At 39.6% G+C, this 25738-nt stretch overlaps 1 protein-coding gene across 4 annotated transcripts in view; it reads left to right on the forward strand.

Annotated features, from left to right (window-relative positions):
- The first annotated feature begins 23572 nt into the window (after positions 1-23572).
- Positions 23573-25738, forward strand: part of Dusp22 (dual specificity phosphatase 22) — a 61427-nt gene continuing 59261 nt past the window's right edge. Inside the window, exon 1 of one of the 4 annotated variants that reach the window (XM_047558217.1) lies at positions 23573-24008. In XM_047558217.1, coding sequence (XP_047414173.1) covers positions 23988-24008 — 21 coding nt within the window. In that variant the 5' untranslated portion in view covers positions 23573-23987. The remainder of the gene's footprint in view (positions 24009-25738) is intronic. The other 3 variants (XM_047558216.1, XM_047558215.1, XM_047558219.1) reach the window with 3 other exon arrangements.

Below are 25738 nucleotides of genomic sequence, written 5' to 3' on the forward strand. Positions count from 1 at the left end.
TCAAATGAAGGAAACAATAAACCAAGTTAAAAACTCCATAGAAAGCATACCAATAGGATAGAACACCTGGAAGACAGAACCTCAGACATTGAAGACAAAATATTTAATCTTGAAAACAAAATTGACCAAACAGAGAAGATGGGTAACAAATCATGAACAGAATCTACAAGAATTATGGGATATCATGAAAAGGCCACATTTAAGAATTATTGGGATTGAGGAAGGCTTAGAGATACAAACCAAAAGAATAAACAATCTATTCAATGAAATAATATCAGAAAATTTTCCAAATCTGAAGAATGAAATGGAAAACCAGGTACAAGAGGCTTATAGGACTCCAAATATACAAAATTACAACAGACCCACACCAAGGCACATTATTATGAAAATACCTAACATACAAAATAAAGACAGAATTTTAAAGGCTGCGAGAGAAAAGAATCAAATTACATTCAGGGGGAAACCAATAAGAATATCAGCAGATTTTTCAATCCAGACCCTAAAAGCTAGAAGGGCCTGGAACAACATTTACCAAGCCCTGAAAGAAAACGGAATACAAATCATATCACAATAATAACCCTGAATGTTAATGGCCTGAACTCATCAATCAAAAGACATAGACAGGAAGATTGGATTAAAAAGAAAAATCCAACAATATGCTGCCTGCTAGAGACTCGTCTCATAGAAAGAGATACCCACAGACTAAAGGTGAAAGGTTTGGAAAAAACATACCATGCACACGGACACAGCAAAAAAGCTGGAATATACATCCTCATTTCAGATAATGTGGACTTCAAGCCAAAACTAGTCATAAGGGATAAAGAAGGACATTACATACTACTTAAGGGAAGCATAAATGAGCAAGACATAACAATATCTGTGCCCCAAACATTAGCTCATCCATGTACATCAACCAAATCATCTCAATGCCAGATATCAAATAGAAAACAACACAAATATACTAGGTGATTTTAACATACCTCTCTCACCACTGGACAGATCTTCCAAACAAAAATTGAATAAAGAAACCATAGATCTCAATAACACAATCAACAATTTAGACTTAAGGGACATATATAAAATATACCATTCAACAAAGAATGAATACACTTTCTTCTCAGCAGCACATGGATCCTTCTCTAAAATAGACCATATTTTATGCCACAAAGCTACTGTTAGCAAATACAAGAAGATAGAGATACTACCTTGTATTCTATCAGATCATAATGGATTGAAATTAGAAATAAATGACAAAATAAAAAAATACCTGGAGATTAAATAATACACTGTTATATGATGAATGGATAATAGAAGACATCAAGATGGTAATAAAAAAATTCTTAGAAGTAAACAAGAACAAAGACATCCTATCAAAATCTCTGGGACACTATGAAAGCAGTACTGAGAGGAAGATTTGTTTCATGGGGCGCATTCAACAAAAGAAGTAGAAATCAACAAATAAACGACTTAACACTACAGCTCAAAGCCCTAGAAAAAGAAGAGCAGACCAACACCAAAAGTAGTAGAAGACAGAAAATAGTTAAAATCAGAGCTGAAATCAACAAAATTGAAACAAAAGAAACAATACAAAAAATTAACAAAATAGTTGGTTCTTTGAAAAAATGAACAAAATTGATAAAACCTTAGCCACACTAACAAAGAGAAAGAGAGAGAAAACTCAAATTACTAAAATTCGGAATGAACAAGGAAATATCACAACAGACACGACTGAAATACAAAACATAATTAGAAGCTATTTTGAAAATCTATACTCCAACAAAACAGAAAACCTTGAAGACATCAACAAGTTTCTAGAGACATATGAATTACCTAAACTGAACGAGGAGGACATACACAACTTAAATAAATCAATTTCAAGCAATGAAATACAAGAGGTCATCAAAAACCTACCAACAAAGAAAAGTCTGGGACCAGATGGGTTCTCAGCCAAGTTCTACAAAACCTTTAAAGAGCTCATTCCAATACTCCTCAAAGTATTCCATGAAATAGAAGAGGAGGGAACCCTCCCAAATTCATTCTATGAAGCCAATATCACCCTGATACCTAATCCAGACAGAGACACATCGAAGAAAGAAAATTTCAGACCAATATTCTTAATGAACATCAACACAAAAATTCTCAACAAAATTTTAGCAAATCGCATACAAAAACATATTAAAAAGATAGTGCACCACGATCAAGTGGGTTTTATCCCAGGGATGCAAGGTTGGTTCAACATCCGGAAATCAATAAATGTCATTCACCATATCAACAGACTTAAAGTTAAGCATCACATGATTATTTCAATAGATGCAGAAAAAGCATTTGATAAAATACAACATCCCTTCATGCTCAAAACACTAGAAAAAAATAGGGATAGTGGGAACATTCCTTAACATTGTAAAGGCCATCTATGCTAAGCCCATGGCTAATATCATTCTGAATGGTGAAAAACTGAAAGCATTCCCCCTAAAAACTGGAACGAGGCGGGGATGCCCTCTTTCACCACTTCTATTCAACATTGTACTTGAGACTCTAGCCAGAGCAATTAGACAGACCAAAGAAATTAAAGGGATACGAATAGGAAAAGAAGAACTCAAACTATCCCTGTTCAATGATGACATGATTATATATTTAGAGGAACCTGGAAATTCCACCAGAAAACTTTTAGAACTCATAAGTGAATTCAGTAAAGTAGCAGATTACAAGATCAATGCTCATAAATCCAATGCATTTTTATACAGAAGTGATGAATCTTCAGAAAGAGAAGTTAGGAAAACTACTCCATTCACAATAGCCTCGAAAAAAATGAAATACTTGGGAATCAATCTCACAAAAGAGGTGAAAGACCTCTACAATGAGAACTACAGAACACTAAAGAAAGAAATTGAAGAAAATCTTGGAAGATGGAAAGATCACCCATGTTCCTGGATAGGCAGAATTAATATTGTCAAAATGGCCATACTACCAAAAGTGCAATACAGATTCAATGCAACTCCAATTAAAATCCCAATGTTGTACCTTACAGAAATAGAGCAAGCAATTATGAAATTCATCTGGAAAAATAAGAAACCTAGAATAGCTAAAGCCATCCTTAGCAGAAAGAGTGAAGCAGGCGGAATTGCAATACCAGATCTTCAACTCTACTACAAAGCAATAGTAACAAAAACAGCATGGTATTGGTACCAAAATAGACAGGTAGATCAATGGTACAGAATAGAGGACATGGATACAAAACCAAATAAATACAATTTTCTCATACTACACAAAGGGGCCAAAAATATGCAAAGGAGAAAAGATAGCCTCTTCAACAAATGGTGCTGGGAAAACTAGAAATCCATATGCAACAGAATGAAATTAAAACCCTATCTCTCACTCTGCACAAAACTTAACTCAAAATGGATCAATGACCTCGGAATCAGACCAGAGACCCTGCATCTTATAGAAGAAAAAGTAGGTCCAAATCTTCAACATGTCGGCTTAGGATCAGACTTCCTAACAGGACTCCCATAGCACAAGAAATAAAAGCAAGAATCGACAACTGGGATAGATTCAAACTAAAAAGCTTTCTCTCAGCAAAGGAAACTATCAGCAATGTGAAGAAAGAGCCTACAGAGTGGGAGAAACTGTTTGCCACTCATACTTCAGATAGAGCAATGATTTCCAGAATATATAAAGAACTCAAAAAACTCTACACCAAGAATACAAATAATCCAATCAACAAATGGGCTAAGGAAATGAACAGACACTTCACAGTAGAAGATCTACAAGCAATCAACAGATATATGAAAAAATGTTCAACTTCTCTAGTAATAAGAGAAATGCAAATGAAAATTACCCTAAGATTCCATCTCATCCCAATTAGAATGGCAATTATCAAGAACACAAGCAACAATAGGTGTTGGTGAGGATGTGGGGAAAAAGATACACTCACACATTGATGGTGGGGTTGCAAATTAGTGCAGACACTCTGGAAAGCAGTATGGGGATTCCTCAGAAAGCTTGGAATGGAAACACCATTTGACCCAGCTATCCCACTCCTCGGCCTATACCCAAAGGACTTAAAATCAGCATACTACAGAGATATAGTCACATCAATGTTCATAGCTGCTCAAGTCACAATAGCCAGATTGTGGAACCAGCCTAGATGTCCTTCAATTGATGAAAGGATAAAGAAACTGTGGTATATATATACAATGGAATATGACTCAGACATAAAGAATGATAAAATTATGGCATTTGCAGGCAAATGGATGAAATTGGAGAATATCATGCTAAGTGAGATAAGCCAATCTCAAAAAATCAAAGGAGGAATGATCTCGCTGTTAAGAGGATGATGACACATAATGGAGGGTAGGAGGGGTAGAGTTAGGGTTAGGGTTAGGGTTAGGGAGGGGGACAAGAATGGAGGAAGGAAGGACTGTATAGAGGGCAAAGAGAGTTGGGAGGGGTGGGGGGGAAGAGAAAAGAAATAACAATGAATCAAACAACATTACCCTATGTAAATATATGATTACACAAATGGTATGCCTTTACTCCATGTACAGAGAAACAACATGTATCCCATTTGTTTACAATAAAAAACGAGAATATAAATGTTAGTAAGTGCTGGCAAGAATGTGAGGAACAAGGAACAGTTACACGTTGATGGGATTGTAAATTAGTACAACCACTATGGAAGTATGAAGTGAAGAAGTTCCCTTGTCTTCTTAGTTTGCTGCTTTTTTTTTTTTTTTTTTTTTTTTTAAGAAATGGATGCTGGCTTTTGTTGGTTTTATTTTCTGGATATATTCAAACAAAATCTTTTAAGTCTATCAATTACATTGAATTACATTGTTTGATTTTCTAATGTTTGAACCAATATTGCATTCATGGGATTAAGTTCACTTGGTCATGATTTATGGTACTTTTTATATATCATTGTATTTAATTTGATATTTTGTTGAGGTTTTTTGGCATCCACAATCATGATGGAAATTGAACTGTAGCTTTCTTTTCTTGTATCATCATCTGGTCTTAGGGCCAGGTCAATGCTGGCTTAACAGAATGAGTTGAGAGGTGTTGTCTTTCAATTTTCTGGAAGTTTTATAAAGGAATAAAACTCCTATACATGAATAAACCCTGAAAGAATTATGCTGAGTGAAATACTATAATACTAAGTTTGCATAAAATTGGTACTATTTCTTCCTTTAATGATTGTTAAATCTCCCATTTAAGCTAACTAAGCTTGGAACAAGAAGGTCTGAAAATTTTCTTTAATTTTTTTAAAAATTGTGGAGATATATAAATTTACCATTTCAACCATTTTAAATGTACAATTCAATGGCATTCAATACATTCACAATAGGTGAAACTATTAACAAAATCCATTCCTGTAACTTTTTACCACCCTATATAATAACTCATTCCTCCCTTTCCCCAGTCCCTGGCAACCTATATTCTACCTTCTGTCTCTATGAGTTGACAACTTTAGGTGTCTCATATATGTGTAATCATAGAGTGTTTATAGTTTTGTTTTGGTTTCTTTAACTTAGCATGTTTTCAAGGTTCATCCATACATCATAATTTAATTCCTTTTTAAAGCTGTTTACTATTCCATTGAATATATATACTACACCTTGCCTCTCCATTCCTCTGTTGATGGATATTTGGGTTGCTTGCACCTTTTGCTGTATGGACACTGGTATATGTGTTAGACAGCTTTTTGTAGCTGTGACCAAAATACCTAACAAGATCAATTTAGAGAAAGAAAAGTTTATTTTGGCTCATGGTTTCAGAGGTTCAGTCCATGTTCAACCAACTCCATTATTCTGGGCCCAGAGTGAGATGAAACATCATGGCAGAAGAACATGACAGAAGAGTGCTGCTGTGCTCATGCCATCCAGGAAATAGAGAAAGACACGGGGGAAGGGGGAAGGGACCATAGGGAAGAAGAACCCTTCCAGGATTTACTCCCAGTGGCCCACCTCTTCCATTCATACCCCTCCTTGTCTACTGTTACCACCCGGTTAGTCAATTCAAACTGGACTGATTAGGTTACAGGTCTCATAATCTAATCATTTGACACCTGAATATTCCTGGATTAACACAGAAGTTTTTGGAAACACCTCATATCCAAACCCTAACAGTAGATAACCATCTGTTTGGGTTCCTACTTTCAATTATTTTATGCATATACCCAGGTATATAGCATCCATTCCTGGAAAAGGTTATGAACTTTCTGTATAGTTAATGTGGGCAGTTGGCTCAATCTGGGCAGGAGATGAGTTGAATTTGGGTTTTTTTATTGCTCTGGATACCCTCAGAACACCACTAGCCTCAAGTTTCTTTGGTGTTATAGCATACTTAGATTGGTGTGCAAGACCTGGAGTGTTTCCCTCAATGCCCTAGATGATCCTCAGCTTTGACCTTCCTGGTGCTTCCATGCCACAGATTCCCCATGTTCCTGCCATCTCCAGTGATAGATTGCTACTGGTGGTTACTTTGTGTGTGCTATCTCTATAGTGGAATGCAGAATTCTTTTTGTATTGGTCCAGTCTCACTCAATCTGAGGCAAGTACTTTGTACCTGGGACTACCCTCTTTTCCTTGGAGCCAAATGCTCCTGTATATCCTTGCTAGATCTTATGTGGGATGATGTGAAACTCACATGAAAATCTTATGTATGGATGCCTGTGAGTGTGTACAAATTCCCCTTATGTCTGTGACTATTCATAAGACATCATTGGCCTCTAGTAATCCGTTTTCTTTTAAATCAGCTCCTTTTCCCCTTGTCTCATATCTGACATTGTCTTCCTCCCATGATCTACCACTGGTGGGTAACTGCTCATAAAATTTTTATTGTAGAAAAGGCCTATCTGTTCTTAAAAAGAAGCTATTTTGTTACCCTATGGCATCAGATCTCCAATTGACTCAAGAAAAGTTATAATAATATGGTTTGCCCAGCTTTTACTTTTTAGGGTGGGAGGTACCCTCGTTTTCCATATACAGATGGTATAATTCAGTTTAATGATTTTTCAACTTTTTCATCATGCAGAAACAATAAACATTAAGGAGAAACTATATACTTCAAATTTGAATTTGGATCTTTCAGCAGACTAGCAATGCATAGTACAATCCTTGTGATGCATTTTCAACTTCTGATAATTCAATGTATCATGGGTTTTTTGGTATGTAACTCCTTGTAATTTGAGGATCGTCTATATTTAGAACTCCTCCTATTTTTTCTTTATACGTGGAAATCTCAATAATGATATCAACAATAGAGCTTTAAATGTATGCATTAGATTCTTCTTTAATTTGCCTTACAAAGAGGGTAAGTTTCTCTATTGCAATAAAGAAAAGGCATAGTGCCTTATCTGCACTATTCTCTGAATGTATATTAGAAACATTTTGGGGGGATAGCAGAAATGCTTTATTTTGGGGCAGCAGCAAACCACCCCCCTCAGAGTTTTTCAAATAGACCTTTTTTATATGCACAGCAAAGAAAAAAGGCCCAGGGCCAACAGGAAACATAAGTGAGCACATGCTCACAAGCTGATATTTATGACCTTGAGTACATGCGCTAAATCTAGGCATTTATGACCTTGACTATTAAAACATAGCTGGCTGGAAGCACTGGCAAGGGAGCCTAACTATAGCCATCTTGGGTCATGCCTTTAGGGTTCCTCACCATATAATCTATACAGTTGATCTTTCACAATGATCCCTTAGTGAGAAGGGCAGAGTCCTGCATCCATAGATCACAACAGCAGTGTAAGCTGCAGCAACATACAACCAGAAGACAAGCCCCACAACCTAGGATTACTAAAAATCATTGCCAATTTCATTCTATGTTGAAGTGATGATGAAAGCCTTTTTCAGCCATATCCAATCGTCAAGAGACATAGGCTGGATTTTCCAGGATAATCTAGCAGCAGAACTCACAGGCACTTTGGTGCTTACCCAGTAGGCACAAGTGTTTGCTGCTCTGGCAAAGATGTGTGCCCAATTCACAATGGTGTTGGCAAGAACCCACCTGGGCTGGCCTTGCCAGCTGTCCACCAGAGCCATTCACTGCTATTGTCTCATTTTCTTCATTACCACTGGCCAGGCTTGCAGGTGTTGATCCTTCCCAATTCCTCTTCTGACTCCACCAGTACTCTGGGGGAAGCCAAGGGCTATTTTCAAGGTAAGGAGATCCTCCTCCAGACCATACTCTGGCTTTCAAAACTTCTTCCTTATTTTGCAACTCCCTCATCTTGGGTAAGAACATTTTTGATCAACAATATAACCCCATAGATGTTACTGAGAGGGACTTTAAGGAAGATTAGGAGTCATCTCTTAATGAGGTTGTATTTCTTCTATACTACTTGGTTCCAAAGGGCTATCTGCTAACCAGTTATGGCTGTCAAACTATCAAATCACTGAAGTTAAAGTGGATAATAAGATGAATTATTTTAAGATCTCACAAAACTATCTCTAGGGTTCATTATTTAGCATTCACAGGCATTTTAAATTTATTTTCCCAAATTATGTCATCACATAGTTCACTTCCTTTATACTTGTTGCCTATTTAACAATTCTAAATGATGGGATAGGAAAAGACCTACTGCAAGACATGCATGATCTGCTCTCCCCTGGGATTTGAGAGTTCTTATTTTCATCTGGTCTTGATGCCTGCCATATTTTCTCCTGGTAACAACATGACCTAAATGGAATTTTTAAGCATCTCTCATCGTCATATCAATATTTAGTTGTGAACCTTGGAATGCACCTGCACCACGTCCACATTGATTCCTCATTCAGCACTCCATCCTCTCTGGCCACCCTTTGTCTACATGTTAGGATTCTATCTCCACCTAAACCTTCCCATCTCCCAACACTTTTCTCAGTATTGCATATAAAGCTGGAACTCCATAATTGCTTGTGTAAAAAATTACTAAAATAACATGCTTATAACTGTGACCTAAACATATTGGTACGTGCTCATCACTCATACCAAAAGTGGGGAAAGTCTTACTTCTTGCATTAACTGAAATATTGTAATTTTGCTGAAGATACTTGACAAAACCGAAGTTGTCATTGGGTTTGTTATATTTTCTCATGTAATGTGGTGTACATTTTCTATTTGGAAAACTCAGAGACATTGAATATCAGGTGTCAATGTCATTTTCTCACTAAACCTGTTCCTCTGCCTTTAGAAATGAAGACACCATCCATGCAATTTTCCAAACTAAGAACCTGAAAGCCACACTTGGCTCCTCCTGCCATCTACTTCCTGCTTCTAATTAGTTTCCATGTCCTGTGACTCTCCTGCTTCATTTTCTTCATCCAGCACAATTCCCTCTAAATCCACTGTTCATCTTGATTCAGGACCCTCATGATTTTTCACCTGGCTTTCTGCAATGGTCTTCTAACTGACCTTCCTTCCTTCGGTCTCACTTGCTAGAACATTATGTCCTCCACATCACCCTCAAGGTCCTCATTTAAAATTCAAAACCTTCAAAGCTTTCCCCAGGTCTCTGGGAAGGAGTTCCCAGTTCCTGGCATGGCATCTGAGGATGTTCTTTATCTGTCTCTGCCTGCCTTCCACTCACTTCCTGCCTCTCCCCTCTTGGCACTCAACACTGGGGTCCTCAAAGGTATGTAGTCTCTTGGGCCAACAGGCCTTTGTGTCTATGATATACTCTTTTGGAACTGTCTACTGCTCAGGCTTCCGGGTCTGATTAATGACTTTTCCTCAGGGGATGCAAACTTGGCTGGTGGCTTTTGGGCCAGACAGGCCTGTGGGAATGCTGGCTTAGCCATTTGCTCACCCTCCCTGGACCTATTTTTCTTATACATAAATACGAGAAAGTAATATCAACCTTCCAGAATTGCTAGGAAGAGCTAGAAATAATAAATATAAATGGTCTGGTGGTGAAAAAAATACATAATAGCTCTTACTACAGGCCAGGAAGTATTCTAAGTCCTTCATTCATATTGGTGCATTTGTTATTCCACACTTAGTTTAATACTTGCATCCCCCACTGCAGCCTATCTTGATTTCTCAATACTTGATTGGATGTCTTTACTGATTATTTTCTGTCCTCCTCTCTGGATTCATCTCACTTCTCCTTGACCTACAAGTGTCCTGGAGATCAACACAAATTAAAACACAATGCTTGGGCTCCTTACTTGTCTTCCAAGTAGCTTTGACTTTTGAGTGAGAATAGAAAATAGTTTATGAGAAAGGCCAGGATATTTCTTCCCCATCCCTGATCAAGCTATGTTCTTGGAAGTGACTGTGTCTCCTTGCATTAATTGATAGGGCTACCATAACAAAGTACAAACAGAAAAGTATTTTCTCACAGTTCTGGGGGCTCAGAGACCAAGAGTAAGGTTTTATTAGGGTTGGTTTCTCCCAAGATTTCCTACTTGGCTTATAGATGTCCATCTTAACCCTGTGTCCTTGGCATGATCTGTCCTCTTTGTGTGTCTGTGTCTTACCATCTTCTAAAGAGGTCAACAGTCGTACTGCACTAAGGCCCACCCTAAAAACCTCATTTTACCTTAATTACCTTTTTTATTGGTTCTTTTTAGTTTCACATAACATTAGGATTCATTTTGACATAATTTTGAAAACCAGAATGTGATTTACTCTAATTTAGTCCCCAGTACTTCCCCTTTCCCTCCCCTCCTTCCTCCTCCTGCTCCCTCTACTCTACTGATCTTTCTGCTATTTACTTATAGTTTTTTTTAAATTAATGTCTTGTGGATGCACATGATGGTGAGATTCACTGGGGTGTATTCATGTGTGTATATAGCAAAGTTAGGTCAATTTTTTCCACTGTTCTTTCCTTATCCCATCCCTCTTTCCCCCGTCTCAATTCCCTTCATCTAGTCCACCAGTCTTGCTTCTATTTTGATAGGATTATCTCCCCTTTCTCCTCTTTCTCTCTCCTTCACTCCCTCTTTCCCCCCTCCTTTTTACCTTTCTCTTTCATCCCCTTATTTGGGACTAGCTTCCACATATGAGAGAAAACATTTCACCTTTGACTTTTTGGGTCTGTTTTATTTCATCTAGCATCATGGTCTCTGGTTCCATCCACTTACCAGTAAATGCCATAATTTCATTATTCTTTATGACTAATATCCCATTGTGTATATATACCACAAGTTGGTGGGACTGCAAATTAGTAAAACCACTCTGGAAATAAGAAGACACCTCAAAAAACTAGAAAAGGAACTACCACATGACCTAGCTATCCCACTACTTGGTATATATCCAAAAGATCTAATCAACATACTAGAGGGATACAATCAAGTCAATGTTTATAGAAGCACAATTCACAATACCAAGCTATGTGACCAACCAAGGTGGCCTTCAACAGATTATTAGACAAAGAAAATGTGTTACATACACATTAATTACCTTTTCAAAGACTGTATCTCCAAACTCGGTAATATTCCAAGATACTGGAGTTTAAGGCTTCAAACCATGAATTTGAGGGTGTTTTGTCTGTTCAGTCTGTAACAATCTCCATCTACATCCCCAGTCAGATCCCCCCATCCCTGCCATGGCTCCAGCCCCAACTGGGCTCCAAACAATCTATTTTTTCTCTTCCCTCTTTGGACCTGGGGATTCAGTTAGAGCTTCCAATGGTCACTGGCCTCCAAACTCTTTGGCTATTTTGGGCTCTCGACACTGGTATGTCACCCATGAATTAAGTCCTCACTGAAGTTACTTGATCTCTCTGGCTGGACACAGTAGAGTACCTTTTATGCGATTTTCCTTGGCCACTTTCCTGTGCCTGTTCCCAGCACTTGGCTATACAATTAACTCCTTGCCTCTGTTCCCTGTGGGACTGCAAGTTCCTTAAAGATAAAATCTATGGTTTGTTACTTTTTTATCTTTAGGGTCTCACCAGGTGTCTGCTGCATGTCAGTTACTCAAAGCTCAACAAATAATTTCATCATTGACTAAGGCTCTCCTTGCCCATAACTCCTTCTGTTGTATCATTTTTTAGCTCCCTAGCACATGCCTGGACTGTAGAAATGGATTCCCGACGGATCTCACCAGTCCCCACTCTTCCACCTTCAACACTGCTCCTGCCCTCTCCTGACTGGTTAATCTCCCTGGCAAGTGATACTCAGAGATGTACACCTCTGATTCCAGGCATCCTTATTCAGTCTCAATCTGCCTTCAACTTCTCAAGCTTTTACCTGCTCCTCACCACACTACCCATCGTCCAGATCATCTCTGCTCACACACCTCTCTCTCCCAAAAGCTGTTGTTGCTCTCCATGCCTTCCTTTGGAATCTTACCCACCCTCAGGTGACAGGGGTGATGTTCAAAATATCACTATATCATGGGCACTGACACACAGGAGAAGAGTTTAAAGTCCTGAAGCCTCCAAGTTGTGTCAGACGTTAACCCTGTAATTGCTGGAGAACAAGAAGGTGGGGGAATCCCAGAGAAAAGGGCTGGGTAATGAGGTGGGAACCTGAGACAGCAAACATTTTCTGATTCTGCTTGTTTTGTGTGGCACTGAATAACCACTTCATGCCTCAGTTTGCCTTACACTAGAATCCATTGATCTTCAATGACCCTTCCCGCACTCTGACTTGATTTTTGTTTTAGTCAGGTATTTCACTGCTAAGACTAAATAATCTGACCAGAACAATTTTAAAGGAGGAAAAGTTTATTTGAGGGCTCACGGTTTCATAGGTCTTAGTCTATAGAAGGCTGACTCCATTCTTCAGGGCTCAAGGTAAGGCTGAACATCATGGCGGAAAAGTGTGGCAGGGGAAGCAGCTCACATCATCAGGAAGTTTAGAGAGAGAGTCTCCACTCTCCAGATTCAAAATATATACCACAAAGTCACACCCCAATTTCCAATCACCTCCAGCCACATCCTACCACTTCAATTGCCACTCAGTTAATCCCTATCAGAGGATTTAATTACTGATTGGGTTAAGACTCTTACATCTCAATCATTTCTCCTCGAACCTTCTTGCATTTTCTCACATGTGAGCTTTTGGGGGAAACCTCACATCCAATTTTCTTGGATATATGCATTTGATTTGCTGACTTTAGCTCATTACCAGTCAGGTTTGTTTTCTCTCTCTTTCTTTCTTTCTCTCCCCCACCCCCCAATTCCTCCCTCCATCCCTCCCTCCCTCTCTCTCTAAGGTCTCCCTAGGTTGCCCAGGCTGGTCATGAACTCCTGGGCTCAGGTATCCTCCCACCTCAGCATCCTGAGTGTGAGTACTGGGACTGGGACTACCCAGCTACCACCATATCTCTGTCTCTCTGTGCTGAGGAACTAACTCAGGGCCTCACTCATGCGAAACAAGCACTCTATCACTGAAGCATACCTCCAACCCCAACCAAGTATCTCTTGAGGCTGGGTTTTCCCCCAGAAATGTAGGAGAAAAGTTTACTTCCCAAACCGAACATTTCCCAAACCTGTATTTACATAATTATATTTATTTTATTGTCTATGGTTGTAGCCTCTCTAAATTCCAAAGGTTTTCCTTGAAAACGGTACCAGCAAGAATCCCATGAAAGGGAAGGGGACAGGACAGGTAGGGATGATGAAAGGGTAGGAATCCACCAAATTAGTTTTGGCTTATAAGCAAGGGCACATTCTAACAACCCTCGGTCTATCCAAGCATGACACACTGGCCTCACTCTCTACATCTCAGCTCCTGTGGCAATGAAAATTTATGGACCAAGTGCCTCAGAATGTGACACTAAGAAATGCCAATCTTATTTCCTGGCCTTTAATAACCAAACTTGTTAAGCTGAAAACACACAGGAGCATTTGTGTACGTTTGGAAAAACCTTTCATACCAAAGGTATTGAAATATCAAGTTGCCCCCTTTTATAGAAAAGCAGAGCCTACTGAGGTAGGTCTAAGCAAATTTTACAAACTCAGAGTATCCCTCATTGCATGGAAATTACTTATGCATAACTCCCTTTTCTCACGGGTTTATAAATAAATGTAAGCGAAACGTGGGGCAATTTTGTTTTTATTTCTGGCACAATGCCTAGAACACAGCAGGTTCTCAATAAATGATTGAGTGAACAAAAAAGGCACCTCCATGCTTGAGATGGGCAGTGTGCACAGGTCATTTGAGACCCTGTCACCTGGAGGGCAGTAAGTGGGCTGAGGGACAGAAGGCAGTGAGGGGACTTCAGAGACAGAAGGAGATGAGTAATTAATGCATTATATCCAACCCCTCCACTTTATAGAACTCTAAAACCTTTTAGGAAGACCGTCCCATTCTTTTTAAAACAACTCTTTTAATAATTGTAATCTCCTGAATTTAATATTGTACAAAAAGACTTTCATTGTTAATCTGAGATGATTTCTAGGGAAATACTCAAATATAAACTGACACGCTTATTGACTTATTTGGGAAAAGATCAAAATGTATTTCACTCCCTAAAAAAAACACTGACATTGATTTTCCTTAGCCAATGTTTCCCTTTTGGAACATATCAACTGCCCATCACAAAGGTCGTGAGTAGAAACATGTTCCTGCCATGTGTTCAAAGCTGAAAGTACCTGGCCCTGCCCAGTACAGGAGGCAGCTGCTTCTTTCCCACATTTCACACATGAGATTATATGTAAATGAAGAGGAAGGTGTTTAAATAATTGAGTATTTTCCAATTTAATACTAATGTCTATTTCACCAAAATGTGCCACAGACTGCTGGGGACTAAAGATTCCTGGCATACTGAACTTCCGGTTTTAAAATCAGGAAAATCCTGGACAAACCAGGACAAAGTCAGTCACCTCATCTGACAGATTCCTTATGCCAAGTCAAAGAAACAAATTATTTCCTCTTTACATGTGATGACTAAACATTTTAAAAATAAGAAATGCTTAGAAATAAGAAAGTAACTAAGGCAAACTAAAACCATATGTATCTTTAAGAAAATGAAGGGCTAAGGGATTCTTTTTATCTGCCTCCTATGAAACTATTGCATTCAATCAATAACTAGAAGACAGAATGTTCTGTTTCAAGAGTAACTCAGCTGACCACTTTATTAGTTATCTTATTTCTGCAGCCATGAGGCTCACATATACAATTCTAGCCCTCTGGATCAACACCTATACTGACATTGAAGTTCTAGAGTTTCTATTACTTAAGAAGAAAATAAACATACTTTTAAAGCAAAAAGAAGCTTCATACCACAGCTTGAATAAGATACCATCAATACTGAAAGTTGCCTGTCCCCTTTGCATTATGGTTATGACTGCAACAAAAATAGTGAGATTTTTATGTTTTTTAAAGCAAAGAAAGATACTCACATATTACATTGTTTTATACATCAGTTATGTACCTTTCTACCACCCATTGTACTTGCCCACCCATTTGGCTGCCCCACAAAACCTCAACAAGCAGGAGGGGGAACTGCCACTTAAAAAGTTACAAAGTTTTCTGTCTGCAGAAACAGAGATCTCCTATCACCTTTGAGACAAACTCACCTTCACCTGAGAAAAGTCACCTTTATGAACTCGTACTAACATAAGAAGTAAAATAAGAAAATAAGTGCCATCTTGAATTTTGGGATGGGATGAGAAAGAAATTGATATCTTTATTAAGCCAGGCAGAGACTGAGACATCAATCTAGTCTGGTCAGTAAAGCAACTTGTGGGTCAACCAAATAGGGTAATCTTTGCCTCAGATTTTTCTGCCATGTTCTAGGAGGAAGGGGGCATATGAGAAGTGAAGAAGAAATTGACCAAACCTTGTGTGATCCCTTTGTACCTCTTGCTGCAATTGCTTGATCATCTTTGCAGCTGTCTTTCTTGTCTTAGTCGTCACTTGTAGGGGCCTGGAGTTGAAGCTGCATGCAGAAAGGACACATAGGTGTGATAGAGATAGTGAAAGTACAGGCCTACCACCACTTGAAGGTCGATGGTCTTTGAGCAAACACTATGGATCAGTGCTAGGCTGTTGCCCTGAGTGATGTTATCTTATCTGGGACAGGTCCTCTTCCTCAGGCCAAGTGGTATTGAGTGAAAAACTGCAAGCACCCTGTTGTAGATAATAAAGAAAATAATCCTGAGCCTGTTATCGAGCCCAAGCCCTGTTGTTCAGCACTTGTGTGATGATATTCTCATAATTCATGGGGTTTTAATGATGCACAACTTATCGAAATAACAATAGCTATTAATGAATGTAAAACCCAACAGAGTATTCAATAGTAACAGTGTTATGTCATATGAAATGGACTTCCCCTCTCATGGTACTAAAGTTTCTCTTGGGACATTCCATTCTCTTAGGAAATCCCCTGCTCCCTCCAGCCCCTATCCAGACATTTTTTAGTGTCTTCAGTTCCAGTTCAATTTTGGTTTCACGTAGAAAAGTGAATAACAAAATTAAGCAAAGCAAAGCCCTTCTCTAGGGAAGAACTCCAAAGTAACTCAGCAGACAGGTATAAGGACCTCTGAAAAGGGCTTGCCTTGCCCTAGTCATTGCTCTAAGCTGGGGCTTCCCTTGCTGTCTTGACTTCTGGACTGCCCCCTGGCTTCTGCAGGCATTTGAAGAAGCAGAAGTGAGCCTTGGAGAGGGCTGTGCAGGTGCAATAAGTAAAGAAGGATGACATCCTCTGACCAAGGACACTTAGGGGCTATCCAACTCTACCCTGCAATAGTCTACATAATCACTTTGAATAGGGTTTTATGAAGATTTGGAGAATGTGACTAGAGTACTACATAGAAGGTAACTGGTAAGTGCGCTTGGGTGTGTCTCCTTATGCCTAGGTAAGCTGGGGTGAGAAAACAAGGCCCAAACTGGATTTTACACCAGTCTGGTCAGATACCAAGGAAAGAAGGTTTATACTACTGAGGCTAAAAAGATATTAGGGGTTCAGATTTTGTTAGTTGGGGTTGGTGTCATCAACCATGAAAAAAAAATTTTGGGGGGGGGTGGGGTAGTTAGTTTGTATTTTTAAATCATGAAAGGTTTTAAGGATCTACTTTGTTGCCTTGGGTAGACCTTCCTTTCTTGGCAGAGAGAGGAAAGAACACGGATCATGTCAAACCATTCCAGATAAGAAAAATAACCATAGGCGATTTATAAGCTGTGCATAAACCTGGTTTCTTAATCAAATCTCAAACAACAGCATGACGACAAGGAGCAGAACCACAGAAAGTAATAGATTCTGCCATCCACAGCTACAACTGCAGACCAAGCAGCAGATTCCAGCAATATGTGAAAGCATTGTTTGCAAAGATTCTCTCTCTGTTATTCATTCTCTCATTCTCTCTCTTTCTCTCTCTCTCTCTCTCTCCCTCCCTCCCTCCCTCCCTCCTTCCCTCTCTCTCCCTCCTGGTTGAAAGTGCACTGTATCTGTTTCAAAAATGAAAGACAATAGGATTTTGGTCACTCCTAGATCACAGAGCCACCCACATGGAAACAACATTGCTCTAGGAAAAACAGTAACAGTTGATAGAGTAGCTGGCAATAAAAGCATGAATTACTTGTAAGCCTCATACCTGGAAAAATTCAACAACCTCCCAGCTGTGCTGCTTTCCTTAATAGACATTTAACTGATTCCTCATATAGTAGGAACTATTTCAGGTGCTAGATAGATGCTAAGATTAATAACTGGTCTCTAGGACTGGGGGTGAGGTTCAGTGTTAGAGTATGTGCTTACCACATGAGGCCCTGGGTTCAAGGCCCAGCACCAAAATAAAACCATCATTAAAAAAACTTGTCCCTCCCTTCATAAAGCTACATTTTTTGGAAATAGCTGGTTGTACTGACAATACACAGACATACCTGAATTTATGACGTGGGCTGATAAGAATATCATCTTGTATTCAGGGTTTGGAACAAGGGCATGACTGTCTTTGCATGACTATTTAAACTATTTATTTATTTATTTATTATTATTATTATTATTATTATTTTTTTTTTTTTGGTACTGGTTTTTTAACCCAGCGGTGCTTTACCACTGAGCTACATGCCCAGTCCTTCTTTTTTTTTTTTCTTTTTTGAGACAGGGTCTCACTAAGTTGCTGATGCTAACTTAAAACTTGCAATCCTCCTGGTTTGGCCTCCAGGTTACTGGGATTATAGGCATGTGCCCCTGTGACCAGCTCTTAATACTGTTTTAAAATCTGCCTCATGTTTTCATTCCTGCAAGCCTCTGCCAACCCTCCCAGGAACTCCACACGTTGACAGTTTTATCAACTCCCAACAAAATGCCGACAGCATCTATCCTCTTACCTTCCCCCAGATTTCTCCCACATTATCTGTATGCTCTACTTATTCACTGAATACCTACTCCACTTACTCTTCTTCCCACTCTTCAGAACTCTGTGTCCTGAGATCTGAGCTCCTAAGCTTTTAAGTGAAAGGTGGAAGCCAAGTTCATACAACTGTGTAGAGGGCTGGAAACTGATGGCCTTTTAAAGGTTGAGGACACACATTACAGGGGCCAAACTCATGATCACGCTGTTATTCTTCATGGCTCAGTATTCAACTGAGTATCTTCTCTCTGGGAAATGCTAGAGAAAGAGAAAATGTTTTGTGTCTTTGCTTCTGTGGTTCTAGATTCCATCTTGTTTCTTCTTTCCACAATTCACTGGGATCTAGCTTTCTTTTACTAATTAATTTTTATTGCTGCATTATAATTATATATAATAGTGGGATTCATTATGCCATATTCATTTGTGCACATAATTTGTGCACATAATCTCCTTCCTCAGTATCTTCCCTTTTAAAAACTGTAGTGAATTAAAGTACTGTCAGGCTCAGTTAATGTATTAAAACAGCTGAATTTATAATATCCTGATATGAGTTAGATCCCCAAATCCACTTGCTGTAATCTATTGATTTCCCTTCTACTGTTATCATTATTTTAATTCGTATATTATAATTATATATAAAATCAGGATTCATTGTGGTACATTTGTACCTGGACATAGCATAAATTTAACTTTCTTTTACTTTCAAGTCATGCTTTGTCTAGATTAGCTCCTCATTTTAATTTCTTGGGCTTTTTTTTCATTCTAATTCATTTTTATTGAATTGGACTAAGTACTATTCAGGAAAATCATTGAAGAATGTAGATGGTTGTAAGGGAGAGTCACAGGAAAACTCTGTAACAATAAGTGACACACAATCAATAGCACACCATCAATACAGGATTTCATTCCCCACTCAAATATCAAGATATTGTAAATTCAGCTGTTACTTATACAGTAACTGAGCATGAAAGTATTTTCATTCACTAAAAAGTTTTGAAAGTGAAATGATTGTCCATATATTAATGAGTAAGTTAAGGTGTAAAATAATGTAAATATTATCATTATTAAATATTTAAAAATGGGTCACCTAATGTTAAAATCCCTGACATTGAAAGTTCAAAGTGGTATATCTTCACCATTCAAAATTCATCAAGATTAAAATTTAGTGTTGTTAATGATCTTTAATACACATAGAATATCCCTAAACATGTATTTTTATCATTAAATTAATGCTTTTAATAAAATGCATTGGTTTTGAATTCCTTTGTCACTGCTATTTGTTTATTGGTGCACTGTAATTATACATAATGGGTTATTTTAATGCCATATTAATACACACACATAACATAATTTGATAAGTCTTATTCCCCAGTACCTTCCCTTTCCCTCCTCCTGATCCACTTGCTCTGTTCTATTTCAGAGATCAATAGCATTATTGTGTTATGATAAATAGAGGTTTGGTTGGGTTATAGGGTTAGGATGGAAGGGAGTGAAGAGAAAGAGTCTCTTAAGGAGGAACACCTCTGGCTTTTTGGGATTGGCCTATTTCACTTAGCATGATACTCTCCAATTCCATCCATTTATTTGCAAATGCCATAATATTATTCTTATTTATGACTGAATAATATTCCATTGTATATATATATACCACAGTTTCTTTATTCATTCAACTACTGCAGTCTGTAAAAAAATAAAAAAATAAATAATTTAAAAAAGGAGCACCTAAAAAATAAAGAATAAATCATGATTAAATTTTAAAATAAAGTATAAATTTAAAAATCTGACTCAACTTATGGTGTTAATCTTCTCCTTTTTGCTATTCAACCAAAAAAATGATAATTTGAGACAAGTTCTGGATATGTGAACCTTGTAGTCATTATCATAATTATTTAAATTAGTGCATTATACTTATACATTAAAGCAGGATTCTTTTTAGTATATTCATACATGGACATAGCATAATTTGATAGGTTTCATTTGCCAGTACTTCCTCATACCCTCCCCTCCTCCCTCCTTAGACTCTTTATCTCCCTTCTATTTTCATGATGGCTAACCCCCTTTACACATGACAAAATACATTTGAACCTTGACTTTCTGAGTTTAGCTTATTTAATATGTTTTATGTCTTTATTTCTTCTTCCTACACAAGGTCATAGAGAAAATCATAGCTTGGGTAATGGCCAGTCACAGAAGCTTCTTGTTCTTAATTTGCTCTTGATAATATGGCCTAACAATTCTACAGATAATGAACATGATCTATTAAGGTAGATTTAACTGGCTTTTGGGGCAAATATATTTCATTCATAAGGTATCCTGTCCCTGTAGCCTATCATACAGATGATAGTTGTGGGGAGTATTTTGCTGTTTAAGGGTTGGAGACATTGCTGACTGTCATAACTAATGGGGTACTACTGAAAGGAAGTGAGTAGAGTTAGAGATGCTTCTAGACATTCTGTGATGCACAGAACAGTCCCAAAAATCAAAAAGTCATCAACCCCAAATGTCAGTAATGCTTAAGTTATGAAACCTTGAATTATATATATAGTATGTTCAAGAGATCAAGGAAGATTGCATAACTACTTCCCACTTCAACAGAGGTTTATCTCAATTCTCTGAAATAATCACTAACACCTCTAATAATCTCACTGATTTTAATGGTTCAACTTCTGATTGTGAATTTTTACTCATCTCTACCTTAAAGTTCAGTGATGGCTCACTAAATATACTACTAATTGATTATCCTTAACCATGTGCAAGTACGGACCCAGCTGGTTCACATGACTTGTGCAGGTCATTGTTTAATGTGCACACAAGTGCTTCACTTTTGTTTGGGAGTTACTGCCAATATGTGTGATGGTAGCAGCGATGAGAAAGGGGGAAATGACAGGAAAAAAAGGGAAAATAAAAACTGTAAAAAGAGTAGAAGTGACACTTGACAATTTTTGTGAGAACACAAATGAATTAACAGATTCCACTTCGGATGTGAAACATGCTAGCTTTGTTTAGCAGTTTCCTTCCTTTCCTTCTTTCTATAATCAGTAGCTAGAGAGAGTAAATTCTCAGAACTGCAAGAAATAAAAAAATTATATTTATGTTGTGTTATGATGAGAAGTGTTGGACTCTAGAGTTAGGATGGAAGGGAGTGAAGAGATAGTCTTGAGAAGGAACACCTCAAAAATTAAAGAATAAAGTAAGATTAAATTTAAAAATAAAATATAAGTTTAAAAATCTGACTCTTCAACTTCTGGTATTAATTTTCTCCTCTTTTCCCATTTAACTACAAAGATAAATTGGAAAATTTGAGATGAACTCTGGGTATGTGGACCTTCTAGAGCCATAATGAATGCAGCAATACTAAGTACTAAGTTTGACTGTTGGAGACAGGTTCTGAGGAATCGTCAAGCAGATGATCTAAGCTGGGGAAATAAGTTTATCAGGTGAGTATGAATAAGAGAAATGTTGCAAATAAATGCTAGAAGAAAAACTGGGTATGGATGTCATTTATGGGCAAGTGCAACCTCATAAACTGGTTGTATTCTGGAAATTCATCTGTCTGCTGGAAACAATAGCCCAAGGAGAATGGAGGGAAATAAAAGCAGTTGATTAATTGGATAGAACCTTCAAACATTCACAATTTGATGCTCTCATTTTAAGGAATTTGAAAAAGCTGGCCTAGAAAATTGATCATCTTGCCCAAGATTATTCTGAGAGTTAGGAATGGAGGTTAGCCTTGGGATTCCCTTGGTAGTCCACTAACCATGATGTGCTATCCCTAAGGAGAGGGGTGATAAAAAATAAAGACACAATGATGGTGTGGTACAGAGTGGGTAGAGGCAGGCTGTTCAGCTGACTGGGAGGCAGGAGGGAGAAGAGGAAGTGAAGGTGATAGAGAAGGAACAGTCCTAGAGTAAGGGGCAGAAAGGGCACAGACTGGTCTGGGTCCAAACCCACCTATCAGAAACAATGCAAGCACACTCTGAGTGGGGTTTCCTACACATGGGGTTCTGGTACATTTTGTTCCCCAGAGATGTCGTGTACAAGGAATGAAACAGCAGATGGAGTCTGTACACTTTTCTCAAAAGTGTTACCAATCTTGACAACATCACTTCTGTTTTTTCAGCCCACAATAGCCATTAATTTATTTGACAAATATTTACTACTCCCTATTTTGTGCTAGGTGACTGATAAAATGCAAGAAAATAAATATTCTTTCTAATCATGTTAAGTGCTATGAAGAAAATAGAGTACTGTGATCACAACTGGAGGCTCACCTTTAAACTCAGTGGTCAGGAAAAGCCTCTTTGATGAGATGACATTTGGGCTAAGACCTCAAAGACAACAGGCTGCTACACAAAGAGCAGGAAACCACGATGTCTGGGTAGACAGTACAGCACAACACAGATCCTTGGGCAGGATGAAACCTGACATGTCTAAGGAACAAACATGAGGCCTGAGTGTGCAGTTCCATGAACAAGGAGAGGCCGATGAAATTAGTCAGCAGTGAGCCACATACATCAACTTGATGCTTAGTGTTCACTCATCAAATACTTAAGTACCTGCAATGTGTAGGTCATTGCTAAGGATACAAAATTGAAACCAAGAAACCCCTAGCTTAAGTATTCTGAGCCCAGTAATGAACTCAATAATTTAATAAGGATGCAGAATACCCCTGAACAATTCTTCCACAGGTTAGAAAGTGATCCACTCCACACAAAATCACAATGCAAACATTACTATGTTCTTAAGCAAGGATGGGGCTTTCTGGGAGCAACCACAACAACACAGGAAGGTGCCTACCACAGTCAGGTTATACTGATGAAGGGACACATCTAAAGCCTGGAAGTATGAGGTCAGACACCTGGTCATCTGCTTCCCCAAATAGGGAGGTCAGGCCTCCCCAGAGTTGAGTCACCTAGTCCACCTCTCCCCAGCGGCAAGCCTTCTCGGTGTCGGTGGGTGGGGCAGGGCCACAGGAATGCCCCGGCCTAAATCTGTCACACTCTCAGAAACCCCAGACAGGGGAGCCCCGAAGACTAGGGCTCTGATTAGCACCTGATTCACCCAGGCAGGCAAGGCAAGGCAGTGACTGCTGGAAAAAGGCCCCTCAAAGTCGTCCCAGGGTAAATGGCCAGGGAGGATTCGGAGACCACCGACGAACAAGGAACCTTCCAGACGCACGGCGGCCGCGAGCTCCATACAGCGCCTGCGCATTCCCCAGGCCTGCTCGGCCACCGCCTCCGGGAGCGCGGGGGCTGCGCGTGCGCTCTGCTCTCTGCGCGGCCGCCGCGGAGCCGTCTCCCTGGCTCCTCCCGGCTGCCGCAGAGCAGCCGCGGTCGGAGGGGGCGCAGCGGGGCGGGGCGCGGCCGCCAGGAATTCGACTATAAATCCCACGGTGCGCGCGGCCGGGCGAGCGTTCGGCCCGCGGGCTGCGCACGGGGGCGGGGACCAGCAAAGCGAGACCATTTCCCGGCAAAGCCGCGGGCGCTTCTGCCTTGCTCGCGCCGGGAAGTTCCGGGGCGGCTGAGCGGAAAGCCATCCATGCCAGGTCCCTAGAGCTCATCAGGTCTCTCGAGCCGTCCCGGATGACAGTCATTGTTATTGTTGTTTATACTGCCAGCATTAATTCCCTGCCGAGCGCCTCCTCTGCCCCCGCCCGCCCGCCTCACCTGCTCCTCCCTCCTATTGTAATATGCCATTAGTGAGCCTGCGACCACACTGCCAAAGGTGCTAGAGTTCGCAGTCAGCCACCATGGGGAATGGGATGAACAAGGTAACGTGTCTTTACGTCGTTTGTGCTGTTTTTGCCTCGACTTTTCAGCCTCCCCTCCCGCGGGCGTTTGGGTCGCGGGGTTCGCGCCAAGGTGAAAGGCGCTGGCCACCTCCTCACGGAACCCGTGACGTTAACACCAGACGCACCTTTCCCGGGGCGGGCAGAGGGCGGGCTGGTGGGGGACGCGATCGCCGTCGGTGTTTCTGGGGTGTTCCCCCACCCCACCCCCGACCGGCTTCCGGGTAAGCAGCCCCCCACCGCCTGCCGCGCCAGCCGTCGCGTTTTGTGGCCGAAACGCCGTGCCCTTTAAAAGCGTTGACACTTGTTCTGCTGAGATCTCAGCTGTACTCCGAATGGATGTGGTTTCTGTTTCTCCCCTCCTCGCCGCTCCCAAACTGGGCCCTTGAAGCTTCACCACCCACATCATTCTGTAATTTCCTCTTTTCTCCTCAGATTTTCTTTTTTTTCTTTTTTTTTTTTTTTTTCTTGTGTGCAGATAAAATTTTTTTCTCTTCTTTTTTTCTTTTCCTGGTCGACAGAGAAGTTGATAGAGGCCTAAGAACTGAACTGGTTTTAAATAACAGGCTGACAAAATAGATTCAGAGTTGATCTATCCCCAGGTGATGTGGCTTCTGCTACGAGGGCAACCTGTTGGCAGGCTCTTTGTGCTGATTGTCCCTTCTAGAAAATCTGTGTTGCTCTTTCTGTCCAAGTCCTAACCCTCTATTCTCCAGTTTCCTCACACATCCCCCGCCTTCCCAGGTTGTGGATTGATCTGTGTCTTTTTCCTGCCATCCGAAGGTGCCATATTCCAGTTCTTGAACAGAGAGTTACCTGGGTATATTCATGTCAACCTCAAGGTTAAAGATTTGTGATGTGGTACTTTATGGTTTAAAGGAAATTCTCACAAGACTTTAAAAAGCCCTCAACAAGGACAATTACAGTCTTTACAGGTCTTTGAAATGGTCCTGGTGAAATTAGTGTCTGACCTTCTGCTTTTCTTCCTCGGTTGTGTTTCACTCACCCACATTTCCACAGACATTCAGCTTCCATATTTGGTGGGTACAACATTGTGGCTTTCTTGCTTTCTCTCTTTCTCTTCTCTCTTTTATTTATGTCAGCATTGGGGTCAACAGTGATTTGGTTCTTTCATTGGTAATGTGGAAGTGGGGATTCAAGACAGGGAAGGAAAAGTATAGCAGATGAAATCCTGTGTGTACCTACCTGACTCTTTTCACCTGCCCTCATCAGGTCTGCTGTGTCCTGGAGTTTCAGTTCATGAAAGAACTGTGTTTTGTGCCTACATATCATTCACTGAGATATTTTGGTGAGCAGAATTTTTTATCCACACTTCTTATTTATTTGGCAAGTGATCAAGTTTGGAAAGAGACTCCCTCTCTCTTAGGTAAATACTTGCATTGTGTTTCCATTAGCATTGGAGTCCAACACACCGTGAGCCTTCTGCTTTTAAAATTCATAGAGATGTTCATCACATATTCGAGGGGTCCATTTACCTTCCCATTGATTGTGGTTCTACCTTAGCTTTCCTTAGGTCGTTTCTAGAGTTTTTCCCACTCAGGTTGTTCCCTCTCAACATCTTTTGGTATTTAATTTGTAGTATTTTATATTATAATTCAAAGACTTATTTAGGAATACATTGATTGCCTAAGGGATCAAAACTAATTCCATACCTTTCAGCAATATTCATGTTTTTTTTTTACCTTTCAAAG

The sequence above is a fragment of the Sciurus carolinensis genome, chromosome 7 (genome assembly GCF_902686445.1).
Source record: "Sciurus carolinensis chromosome 7, mSciCar1.2, whole genome shotgun sequence".
In the NCBI taxonomy this organism is placed as follows: domain Eukaryota; kingdom Metazoa; phylum Chordata; class Mammalia; order Rodentia; family Sciuridae; genus Sciurus; species Sciurus carolinensis.